Source organism: Melanostigma gelatinosum (assembly GCF_949748355.1).
Source record: "Melanostigma gelatinosum genome assembly, chromosome: 17".
Taxonomy (NCBI): Eukaryota; Metazoa; Chordata; class Actinopteri; order Perciformes; family Zoarcidae; genus Melanostigma; species Melanostigma gelatinosum.
This window is the reverse complement of record NC_136650.1, coordinates 10,066,049-10,079,803: the sequence shown is the minus strand read 5'-3', so window position 1 is coordinate 10,079,803 and position 13,755 is coordinate 10,066,049. Positions and strand designations below refer to the sequence as shown.

Genomic DNA, 13,755 nt, shown 5'->3' with positions numbered 1-13,755 from the left:
GACATGACTGGACCAGTAGAACCTTCAGTTTATTTATGTGTCTCTGGCATAAGATCAGTCAAACATGTTTCACTGATGCTTTGCTGACCTCAGCATCAGAACTTAACGGTACACTTCCTCTAGAAAGACAGTTTATTTTAAAATATTTTTAATCGAGACTTTATTGTTTAGCGAACAATGTTCATCAGTGGTACCACAATTACACGCTGCATGGAAGAATCGACATTTGTTCGGATTTATTTTCCTCTTTTTTTATTTCTTAACCAAAGAAATCCTTAAATTTCTGAAAGGCACTTTTTTCTTGGCCATTGCAGAGTTCTGACCCACAGCAGCCGAATTCAAAGTCAGCGAGGGAATATCTGACGGCCAGAGTCATGAAGTCACACTCTGCGTACCTTATACATTGAGTGTAGGTGTTTTCTGGTGGGAGTGGGAGAGACACAGCATTAGTTTTGTGAGCATTACAATCATAACAGATACCAATACCAGCACTTCGCATTTCAAGGACAATGGCCAGTTTAAAGAAAGACCAATAAAACAAATATTCAAAAGCATTTTCCTCCAAATATGATTTGTCGAGAAGATAACCATCCCATTGAAGAAATTAAATAAATCAAAAAAGTATTTGAAATCATGCGAGAACACTCAATGAGGTCCAGTGTATTTATTAACTGCAAACATACTGGCTTTATTATTATTAAGACTTCCATTACAACTGAGCAAACTCTGTCCACTGTTGAAGCCCATGAGATGCAGTGGAAAGCTCCAGAGAATGGACATTGTGCTAAGAATGTTTTTTTATGTCTTATTAAGTTTTCACTGTTTGTCAAAAGTGCAAATATAATAAACATTTAATCAACATTGGCATCAGACAGACATTTTATGTTCTCAAAATGGCATTTTATGATGACTTCAACAATTGTTGCATATTGCACTGTTTAGTTCTTGAACAATACTTACCACCACTGGTGAGTTTGATGCAGCCGTCTTCATCTTGGTTACACTGCTGTTTGACTTGACAGTCGTTGGAGAGGCCATCAGGGCAGGAGTAGCACTGCAGGGAGAGGCCTGGGGAAACCAGGCAGAGCTCTTCAGTCTCAAGTGGTACAGTCAGTGCTCCCCCATGCAAAGTCATGTTCATGAGATTTCCAAGACAGCAAATATAAGGTATTTATTAGTCAGATATTGGAGGTGTTTGCTTGTATGATCTGTGCAGTTTTGTGATATATTTTTGTTTTGTTTGATAGAAAGGTTAAATTAATTCCACCCTGAAGCTGAATAACTATTGCACACAGAAGAAGACACAGCCAAAATGGCTGAACATTTTACTTCCCTTTCTGGAAACTATATGAAAGTTGAAGAATGGTGGTCTGTGAAAATCTTAACAGAAATGATCCAGGACTTTATTGTTTTATCCTTGACAAAACATACCCCTGATATGTTGTATTTCATAAATACTGCATATTACAATCCTGTCAATAAACCAGCTATGAGTAAAAAAAAAAGAAAAGCTGCAACACAACTGTGCACAAAGCAAACATGTCCTGAAACATCATAGAAAATATTCGGACTGACTAGTTATCACTGACTCTGTATAGTGTGAACTGGAGGCCGAACAAGCAAGCTGCACTGTGAAGTGCCAAAACGTTCCCTCAGGCTGATATGTTTTCTCTTTGCGAAACATATAATCTCTCCGATTTAGCCCCACTTGGCTGCGCTTTTCAGGAGCAGAAAAAAAGAAAAGAGCGAGCAAAAGCAATTCTGATTCCTTTTTCAACCCCTTTTTTTCTTACCAAATCCAAACATGGCAAAGCTGACAGCCAGGCAAAACAACACAGAGCTCCTCATCATGACTGAAAGCACTGTCGCGTCTGAAAATCTAAATAAAAAAAGGAAAATTCACAATTGTGTCAAAGCTGGATTAACAGGCAGGAAATGAACTTTGTAGAAATAGAAAAGGAAAAACATGTGCAGGGAGTCAATAACTAATAAAATATCACTTTGCATACCTTAACAGAATATGACAGAAATTATGACATAATTGTTACAAAAACATTCATTTGGAAGTACGGATCAATGTTTTGCGGTCATAATCACACTCACCTGTGAATGTGAAGAAAACGACGTTGAGCTCATGAAGAAGAGGCTTTTTGTAACGGCACCAACAGGGAAAGTAAACAGACCATTTGTTTGGGTTCAGAGTCTATGTGTGGATTTGATTTAGACGTCTACAATGTTGGTCAATGCAGTGCTCTAATTGTGTAATATGGTGAAATAATGAACAGATTAGTAATAGATTGTTTTCATGTCTTGTTCAGAATATTAAATGTACATAGTAAGGGGATTCAATCGTTATAGAGATGTTAGTAGAAAGAGAGAAGCCAGCGGATTTATTGTTAAACTATTATTGCAGAAGGATTGGCCCTGAAAGTCAGATGTGTATTATCTCTGTGCAACAAAAAAGGAGGAGTCAGCACGTTTCTGCTGAGAGAGAGGCTGAAATGAATCCGTGTTACGTGCACTGTGATCCAACAAACTGTCGGAGTGCGTCACGTGTATCTGTTTATTTGGTAATCCCACAAACACCATCCTGCTGCCGTAGTAGAGCACCAAATGTGTATTAATCCGCACCTGAAAGCAGTCCCAAATAAAAGCACGATTTACTATTTTTTGACTAATGTTTGCTAAAAACGTCAGTGCCCAGCAGGAGCTGAGCGACTAAAGCATTGTTGTCTTTTAGTCATTGTTGGTAATGAGAAAAGTGTAAAATAATGCAAAATGTATCCTTTAAAACAGAACTCAAACTCAAATCAGAGCAAACCTGTGACTAACAGCATCTAAGCCTGAACATACAAAGGATTTGATTTTAGAGTTTCTTGGATAATTAAAACCAAATGTACGTATTAAATTAAAAGCCAGTACCCCCAAATTTACAGGAACAAATATCATTGCTGTGTGTCTTTTAACAATGAAAACTGCCAGGTGAGCTGTTTTTTATTATGAAATGTTCCCTCTGTAAAAAGACTCAACCTCCCACCACTGTCAGCAGCGACACAGATATTATGTCAATAAACATTCAATCAGGACCGAAACCCTCCTCCGGGTATTATGGGTTTTATAATCCTGAATTTGTATGAAATCTTCTTTCTTCCTCCCTGTTTCTCTGCGGATCATCGTACGCTTCAGAGCCTCCTGGAGGCGTGAAATCAGAGTTCAGAGACACAAACACACTCATACACACGCACCAGAAGCATGAAATCAAAGTTCATGTTACAGTTTTTCCACTAAGTATTTTCTTTATGGACCTGCAGCTTTTCTAATCAGTTTAAGCCTCAATGCCTATCGAGGGAGAGAGATACTTTCATTGTGAATAATAAATCAGATCACATTATAACCTGTAACAAAGTTTATTGCAATACAACCTTAAAAGTTGTGTCTTTGCCGACCTAGGAGTAATAGCAATCAATTAAAGAGAATCATTTTATTCGGGAATGTGGCCAGTGTCATGACTAATTCAGAGAAGTTTGAAGTAAAATGGTGAATCATTTTTCCCAAGGGGAAGCTTAACATTTTCTCACAGAGTGTTGAATGTCGACGTCCGAAAGCGACATGACTTTGCTTTGCCATTGCAGCTATTTCGGCTAATGACTGGCTCACACCTCAGCCGGCATATATATCTACAAGCAAGACTCTATATCGTTCATTTAGACGTTAAGTAAACTGTTGACACCCTTTTCTCTACGTGGCTTTATGTGATTGCAACTTTGTTTTCCTCCAGAGGAGGCAGCTCATAAAGTAAAACTTGAAGCAAAATCAGTCCTTTTATCAAAAGGTCAGAATTTCTTGGACAACATGATGTAAAGTTTGTCAAGAGATCCTGAAATGTACTGACCATATCCACACTACAGCAAAGGAGGAGGCAAATCCACAGGACAAGTAATTCATCACATTCACAAAGTTTAATCTCACAATGAACTGTCGGTGACGAGGAAAAAGAATGCATGGATGAAGAAGACGCATCTCTGGGTCCGCTGCATCAATTTTGGTCCTTTTTTGCAAAGACCATCCGTCCTTAGTCCGATAATATTATAGAAGTGCAATGCTGGTTTGTAATGTGCAATGTGTGTGTTAAGTACGGAGCTCGAGTCATAAAGCCTGGAAACAGCTAGCCAGGACCCAGCAACTACTCACTGCCTTATTTACACAAATGATTATATTTAGTTTGATTAATCCAGACACGGACAAGAGGGTAAAATAGCCAATTTGTGATTTTATGTTGAACTATCCATATTCCATTTTCTATGCTTCCGTTTCTCTTTTTCTTTCTTTTCCCCATCCCCCTTTGCTTTGTTTTCTGTTCCTCTCTTTTACTCCGTTCATTCACTGTCTTTTGTTTCACTTTTTTTCTTTCAATCTGCCTCCATTCCTCTCTGCCACTCTCTCATTTCCCAGTCCACTGAGTTAAATATGAGGAAACCAAACCAATCAGGCCATGGTTATTATTTTTAAGTACTGATTTTCTTTTTTAATTCCCCCTCTCTCTCCGCCGTCACCATTGGTCTTGTTCTTCCCTTCCTCCACCTCTTTATATTCTCTCACTCTCAATCAGCATTCTGTCCATTTGCATGGATGAAATATTTCAACGCCCTAAGATTTAAATCCATGAATTAATAAAGCGTTAACATTTGACCAACATGTGTGAGTGTGTGTGTGTGTGTGTGTGTGTGTGTGTGTGTGTGTGCGCGTGTGTGTGTGTGCGCGCTTGTGTGCCTTGTTGGAGTCTTAAAAACAGCTTACTTACCATGAATTAAGACACCATCTATGTGCACATTCACAAGTCTGCAGCGTAGTATTCACTCAGAGGGTCCAAAAGACACCCTGAACGAAAAGAGCATATATTTAAAAAATCCTGAATGCATGTAGATTTGCACTAACTATGTGTACTAATCATGCTTCATCATGGAAAGTTACTCACCTCATCCAGGGATTGAAACATGTTGAAGTAGATGTTATTTGTACAGTATCTTTACCAGGCGGATGGGGGACGGCCATGTTGCAGCAGCACAAACGAAACAAAGGTATACATTTTTTTTGGGGTGTGCAGAAACGACTTATGAACACTCCATTGACATATGATCACTTTTTAATTTGATATGTAGAACTTGCTGGCAAACACTTGCCTAATGATACATCCAGTCTTGGAGAAATATCATGTTTCATTTGGAGTCATGCCTTTGTCCAGCTGATGAATGTAGGTCTAATACTCTCTCTCTCTCGCTGTGGGAAATAGGTTCTTGTCTCTTGAGAATGCTCCAATGTTCACCAGCTAGTCACGAACTGTGTCTGTTGCTTGTTTGGGCTCTAAGCATAGTGTACAGCAGGTTTTTAGAGCTTTGTTGCTGAAAACAGCTGCATGCTGCAGATGACAAGGACACAATGAGAGCGGTGAGAGTAAAGTTGTGGACCGGATAGCTTCTCTGTAGGTCCATCACTAAGTGTGGGTGTGCTCTGTGTTATCTGGGCTCAAGACAAATGTTACCCCTGATGAACTCAGGAACCACATGAACTCAATTTCCAACTTGCCCGGTCATTTTCAGGACACTGACAATTAAGCGGTGTCCCTACCCTTTAATTAGACATAGGACGAAATAGTGTCCTCATTAAGGACGTAATGAACTCAATCAATGAACGCTAAAGAGCACCGAAATACCATTTAAACTTCAAATATACAGGACGTGAATGGATAATGTGAGAGAGAGTGTGTGTTCTTGTTATCTTGTGGTCGGGCATGTGAGGGTTAACACAGTGAATGTATGGAGGAGAGAGAGAAAACACCATAGGTAGTATAATTATCTGGAATGACCTGAGTGTCCATGCATGTAGGACATACCCCCCTTTCACACACTCTCTGTCTCTCTGAATCTCACTGTTTTTACTTCTCTCTCATCTTCTCCTCCCTCCATCTTCAGTCTCTATACCGTCTTCTATAGTCTGAGAAAAATACTCATATGACATAATGTCAGTGTGGAGGCAACATGTTTTTGTTTTCCCTAAAAAAGGGGAAAGTGTCTGCCCTGCTGCTCAGTGTTTCCGGACAGATATATATGATGTGGTCATGATGGGATTGAATCCGTCCACACTGTGACTTCTATTTCACCGCCTACCTCTAAATCTGGATGACTACATGAACTCTAAATGGTGTTCTTTGTGAATTAATCAGAGAGAAAAGTAGTGTGATAAGGATTACAACTAGATCCTTCTTTCTTCTCCCTCAATCCTTTTCTCCATAGGAAGACTGTGCAGCTCTGTAGGAAACTGTTTTGTGAGATTATCAATGGGGTGGGGGAGGGGGGGGCGGTTACCAATCTTTGGTATTTATTTCCAGAAATCTCTGTTTCACTTCTTTCACAACAGGGGGTCTTGCTTCAATCAGATGCATTTGTGTGTGTGTGTGTGTGTGTGTGTGTGTGTGTGTGTGTGTGTGTTTTACCCATGTTGTGGGGACATACAGGGTATATTTGTTTACACGGTCACATTGTGGGGACCCGCCCTCCTTATAGGCACAAAATGCAGGTCCCCATAACATAAATCATTATATTTTTGTGAAAATTGGTTGAAGGTAAGGGTAAAGTTAGGCGTAGGATTAGGTTACGGTTAGGATAAGTCTCCAGGAAATGAATGTAAGGCAGTGTAAGGTCCCCAAATGTCTGGGAAACACGACTGTGTGTGTTTATGACTGAGTATAGTCATGTTTGTGTGTCACCATGCAAGTCTGTATTTGTCCACTCTCAACATGTATGTCTTTGTACTTGCTTGTTATTCAGCAGGTTTGTGCATGTGTGCATGTGTGTGTGTGTGTGTGTGTGTGTGTGTGTGTGTGTGTGTGTGCGTGCGTGCGTACATGTGGGTGTCGTCCAGGGAACATATAACTGGATTAGCCGTCATGCTTTTATTCCTGTAATGGAAATATCAGCCTCAGAAATAAAGTGGGGCTGAGGGCAAGTGTGTGTGTGTGTGTGTGTGTGTGTGTGTGTGTGTGTGTGTGTGTGTGTGTGTGTGTGTGTGTGTGGTGTATACTGTGACAGGAAAATCTTTGTCCAAGACGCTTCATGTTTGCTTCATCACTGCACCAAGTGGTGAAGAGTAAGAATACTTTCTGGAATAGTATTTTCCAATCCCGGACCACACACAAAACACAAAACACTATTTCTTAGAAGCAATTAAGTTAAAAAATAAAAACATAGATTTTGAAATCTGAGTCAGCAGTCCATCTTTTCTGGTGCTTTCATGTTGTTTATGTCTTTTGGTGCAAAAGACACTGGCACTGAAGTTTTTCTTTGAGCCACATATTCCTCCGTGGTACACAAACAGTTATATTGTCTTATTATTTTGTTAGAGAAAGGAGTTTATTTTCAAAGCAGGCAGATTGATTTCTTAAACATCAATCGATTTAGGAGCATTTGTATGCCTTTATTAGAGTTGACTGTAGAGAAATGTCAGAATTTATTTATTTTACTTTACTTTGAAAGGATATAATGAAAACCTCTTGAGATATGGGAAAGTGTATTAAGTGTTTAATTAGTTATATGGGAATGTAATATCAGACCCATGAGTTTAATCTTCTGATGCTTCCAGCGATGTAGGTTTTCCACGTGACCCCATTTATTTTGGTTAGTAAATCAGAATTTGGTATTTCCTTTTTAATATCTTGTATATACATGTATATATACATATATATATACATATATATATATATATACACACATACATACATATATATACATATACACACATATATATATGTTTGTTGATTTGAGGATGTTCAGTTTTCATTAAATAGGTCTGAGTTTTTTGAAAGAGTTTGTTTTTGTGTTGGTTATTATTGTTTGTTTCTTCTGATGATGAGATGTGTTTGCATGCGTGTTTGTACATTGATATACTCTGCATATGTGTGTGCGTGTCATGGGGTGATACAGTACAGTGTTGGACTTGATGAATGTGTGTGTCGAGAACATTTACAGGTTTGCATGACAGACGATGTAACAGAGAGTGACAGGACGATGGGGGGTGTAAAAACAGGTCACTGGACAGTGTGTGTTTTGTCTCAAAGATTAGCAGTGCATGGGTCAACATGCCTCTGTCTGTGTGTGTGTGTGTGCGTGGGTGTGTGTGCAGCAGGGGCAGATGTCCGGAGTCCCATGCCATAAGCGAGCTTGTGTGTGTGTGTGTTGCTGTCTGTTCATGTGTGTGAAGTGATGTGCAGCCAATCAACTCAATATCCTTCCCTTCGGTGGTTTTGAGATCGACGGCGGGCGAGCATTGACGCGATTTTAGTTCAGACTTGAAGCTACAAAAAGTCTGAATATTTGACTCTCACCGCACCAGATAACCGAGTGCAAACAAAACAAGACTATAAATGCTGTGGACTTATACATTTGTTGAGACCGGAAAATGAAGTGGCGCGTCACTCATGTGTAACAATGTTTGGAATCTTTCTGAACAGAACTGTTAGTGTTGGTTGTCTTTTTGATTCGAACAGTTAAATGACTAAAACACCTTCTCCTGCAATTAACACAGCTTCTTGAATTTGTCCATAATTCTGTTAAGGTTAATATTTTATCACATTCAACAGTAGCAAACTGAATCTATAAAGTGGAATAATATGCCCTTCGAAATTAACAATATCTAACAGAAGCAAAACACAACTTCTTTCTTTCCAAAATAGCTATTAATTTCATTTTTGAAACCGTAATATCACAAAATAAAATCAAACAAATAAAGTACAGCATATTAAGTGTTAGCCATTATACTGAAGCTATAATAACATTTTAAAAAGTTAGGAGCTAACCTTGGTTATCAACCTAAATAGTGAAATGTACACATTCAAATGCAAATTGAGCTATCGCTTTATGAGAGGTTTTTTTATTTTATTTTAGGAATTGGGGTTGGGGGGCTCTCAGAAGTATGGCAGGACTGCAGCACAGATCCATTATTTGCTGTGATTACACAGAGCAGCTGCACCACCTGGTGGTTAAGAGAGTAACATACATTTATTTTCCTCTTGTTCTGATGCTTTCCCTGTCTTAACATCACTCATTCAATGAAACATGTAAAGAATGTAGATCTTACGGAGGTCAGGTTCATCTCATGTGTGGACAAAGGGAAGCAGACTATAGTACAGCACATACAACTGTCACGGCTGCACGAGGCAGCAGGCAGAAAAAGGAGCAGGACCCAAACAGGGAGCAGCAGGATGATTGATTTAAATAAACAAAACTGCAAAGGAGGTGAGTCTGGTGAGTCCAAAACCAGTGGATCCACATCTGAAACAACAAAACAAAAGTCTGAAAACTGCCAAACTCCAAACAGGATCCGATACGCAATACAAGTGCATGAGGGATGGTGCCAGAAAACATAGCAGACAAACCAATCATCAACCGAGAAAGGACAGGACTATAAATACACAAGAAACTAATCAAACAACAAGACACAGGTGGGAAGACATGAGGGCAAGCTGATTGGATTGAAACAATGGGAACAGAGCAAAGCTGACGAAACTAATTAAAAACAGGTGATACACAGAAAAAAGGAGGGAAAACCACAAACACATGAGGCAGATGTTACAAAATAAAAAAGAAGTCCAGAGAAACCATGACACACAACATTATGAAGTAAAAACATGACAAACATAGAAATATTACAATATATTAACCAATAACTGTCTTTTTCTTTTTGTTTGACACTTTGTAAGGTTTTTATTATGAAATGCCTTCAGGTTACAGGCAGCAGTTATTTCAGAGGAAAGCAGAATTTTGGTAAAAAGAGAAATAGTGTAGTCCAAACGCGATGAGATAAAACCATGTTCAAGCACATCCATTTCTTTTCTTGACACAATGGACCTAAATTTGTCTATGCCTCTTTAAAGAAAGAAACGGGATCGAGTCAGTGTTCCAATGTGAGCATCAAAACTCATGGATTGGTCAAAAATCACACCAAGATTAAGCAGACCAAAGCAAGAAAATGATGATAAGGCACCAAGGTTCTGCCTGATCACTGAATGAAGGTTATCAGGAGAGTTTACCTGCGGAAAATGACTTGCCATTCAATTCATGATTGCATTTAAACTGTTGTTTGGTATAGACATTTTATGAGGTTGTCAATGTTGGAGGAAGATTACAACTGGACATTTTGTTGGACTGGACTGATGGACTAAAGCAGTTTATTCTGTTTTTCATCAATGTCATCGACCAACATAAGAGTTAATGGTAGAAAGATTCACTCGAGACTGGTGTAAAAATCATGAATCACAGGACATTTATTATTTGCAAAGAAGGAGACAGAGTTGATTCACATACAGGATGTACAGTACATCACGACCACTCGAAGATCCGAGCTTCTGGTATTTGTACTAAGTAAGCAACATGCAGTGGGCTGGCACAGGGTAACACACACACATTTTGCATTTCACACCGGCGTCTACGTATCTGGACACTTTAACAATTCGTTCTAGTACAAAGGTCACTTTCTCGTAGATCATGGTCGCAAATCAGCCCTGCGTAAGTGTTGACGCTTTCTACAAGTTTATTATCATTCTTATTCAGGACAAACAGCTGAAGTGTTCTTTCGGCAATCAACTGCTTCTTAATAGATTAAACATTTGTTGAAGACGCCTGGTGTCCCAGACAGTTCACACAAGGACACAGGCCTTAAACACGACAGAGGACACAAGCTTCTGTTAAATGTATAACATTCCTTAATCATTTAAACGCATACTAATTAGTCATTTAGATATTTCCCAACATTCCCACCTGTTTATACAATCAGTATAAATTCCAATAAAAATCAATCAATAAATCAATAAATTCATAAATGTCCAATCAAACTAAGTGAAAGCATAAACGCAAAAACATCAAAATCAATAAGAATTGAATATAATCAAGAACACACGTATTTTAATGTCATACTGATTTTATGAAGAGTAACATATTGAATAAAAAGCAGGTGTACTGTCTTTATCAGCTACAGGCAGAGCTGGGCAGTATTTCTATTACTTGTATTTGAAATACGTATTTCAATTACTTTTGAGTATTTTGTCATTTGTATTTGATAGGGCCTTTTGTAACAAAATACTTTAGAGTGGAGTCATTTTGTATTTAAAATACTCAAAATACTTTCTCCACGAATCAAAAAACAGTTCACGTGTTCAGTCTTCAGATCTTCAAGTTCAACGGATTGTCTGTCAACGTAAATATTGTATCTGAGTGTTTTAATATTTTATCTTTTATTCATCATGACAGATGTCAACTAGCTTGATGTATAATTGATGTCTGGGTCTGGCTACATAGCCTATTGTATATACATGGTGATGGTTATAATATCAAGCTCAATGCTAACATGCTAATGATGCTAGCATGCTGTCTAGGCTAGTGCATAGCCAGTGTTTAGCAAGTTAGCTTATCAGTGGAGTAGCTAGCTAGCTGAAGAGGGAGATTGGGAGCTTGTATTCATGATAACCTTATCAAGAGACGTCTGACCATCTAATCTCACTGTATTACAAGTTATGCTGTATCTTCTCAATGTGAATGTCATAATGCCATATCAATTACTGGCAGACAATATAGTTCACAGTTAGCCAGGCTATGACAGTAGATGTCCATTTGTTTAAAAAAAAACAAAAAAACATTAAATATCCAATTTATTTGATTTAAAAGACATATGAAAGTATTCTTAGTTGTATTATTTCATACATTCTGCAGGTTTATGGGCTGTTAAGTCCCATTAATAAAAATATATACATAATCAATCAAATTGTTGTCTTTTAATAGCTTTGCTTAGTTACACTGACATTCTGTGACTGTTCTTCCTGTTTGTGGGCTTCACCAGAGCTTTGTGTACATTATATATAATTATAGTATGTTATTATTATATTATATAGCCCAAACCTGCAATGCTCTGCTCTACCAAATTGTGAGAAGACGGAAAATCCAGAAAAAAAGTATTTCCTATGTTTTAAATACAGAATACATGTATTGTATTTTGTTACATTTTCTGGCACCAGTATTTTGTATTTTATGTTTAATACATTTATTTGAGGGGTATTTTGTATTTTGTATCAAAATACATTTTGATGTATTATTGCCCATCTCTGGCTACAGGTAATACTGCAATCATCATCTCTCGATTTTCGACATACGAATCATTATTACTTTACAGTTCAGTGTAATCGTCACTTCCCAGCTCCTCACCATCCCGCTAGGAAATCTGTAAGTACACTGGAGTTTGTTTAGTCATGTCAACATAAATTTATCGCTGCAGTAGTCTCCTCAAACATGGTATGAAAGTACAATCAAGATGAACCAAACATTTTTGCAGACCCCTCCCCTCTCCGCCAGCAGCACGTCTTGACCCCTCTACGTATTGTTGCCCACCAAAATAGTACTGTTTCAAACCCTGCAGCAATTTGATTTCCCCAAAGGACCCCAATGTCATCTATGTACACAGACTGACTGAAACTGCCAGATGGGCTGACCTGCCTAACTTCCCACCATAATAATGGACGAATTATTATTAAAGCCAAAGCAAAGCAAAACATAGTTCCCCTTATCCCACATAGCCCTGGCTGTCTAAATGTATCAATTTACGTGATGTTAGGTCTACCACTGAGCCCTTTTGTTTCTTACAGACACCACTAACCTATTTTCTCCCATATGTTCATCTTGTCGAACAAATGGGTTCGCCTCGGCAAGATATGTGTTCTTAATTTTGATTTAATTGTACCATTTGTTCTTTGAATCAACCCTGCTGACTGTGGGTGATAAGAGCAATGATAGTTCATATTTATTCCAAATACCTCAGCCAAATGTTGTCATACATTTTACAAAATGTGTATCATTTGTCACACTAAATTATTTCTGGTATTTCAAAATGTTCTTTATGTCTTCAGTCAAAGTTCTTGCTTCGTAATAGCATCTCGATCCATTTAGAGCAGGGGTCTCAAACTCCCGGCCTGCGGCCCGCCACGTCATTTCATGTGGCCCGCGAATCCGCCAGCAAAAAAAAAAAAAAGTAAAAAAATAAATAAAAATTTTTTTAAAGTTAGACTTGATAATAAAAATATCCACATCGTCGAAATTATGAGATTGAAAGTCAAAATTATGAGATTGAATGTCAAACTGATGAGATAGAAAGTCAAAATTATGAGATTGAACGTCAAAATGATGAGATTGAAAGTCAAAATTATGAGATAGAAAGTCGAAATTATGAGATAGAAAGTCGAAGTTATGAGATAGAAAGTCAAAATGATGAGATACTTGGCTCTTTGGCTGGTTACTGTACACTTGACATGGAAATATATTGTGAGTACATTGAAGACTACTTTAAACGTGTATTTACTTGTGGGTTTGACAGGATTGGCGAAGATTCACACAGTAAATGGAGACTCTCTGTGTGTTCCAGTGTCCATACAACCAGACTATTTACTGTGCCAGAAAAATATTTAGAATGTCCCAATACATATGCAAATACCAGGATGTTCTACTACTTCCGGTCACATTTTACAGTATGCAAGCAAGCAGATAACTGAGCAAGAGGGTCAAAGTTCACGGTGCCATGTTATGAGCACGTAGCGTGTCCCAATTGAATGCATGCAACGGTACATACTTTTTAAGGGCTTGTCATCTAAGTTGGGATTCTGAGATGAAGCGTCATAAAGCATTTCCAGCTAATTGTTTTCGCAATCGGGTTCATTTCCTGAGG

At 38.2% G+C, this 13,755-nt stretch overlaps 1 protein-coding gene across 1 annotated transcript; it reads right to left on the bottom strand.

Annotated features, from left to right (window-relative positions):
- Positions 1-259: 259 nt before the first annotated feature.
- Positions 260-1,851, bottom strand: LOC306791769 (CD59 glycoprotein-like; the record flags this gene model as incomplete). Its single annotated transcript, XM_079288642.1, has 3 exons — positions 260-420; positions 961-1,068; positions 1,794-1,851. The coding sequence occupies 3 exons, from the start codon at positions 1,849-1,851 to the stop codon at positions 260-262; spliced, it is 327 nt and encodes a 108-aa protein (XP_079144768.1).
- Between the last annotated feature and the right edge of the window lie 11,904 nt (positions 1,852-13,755).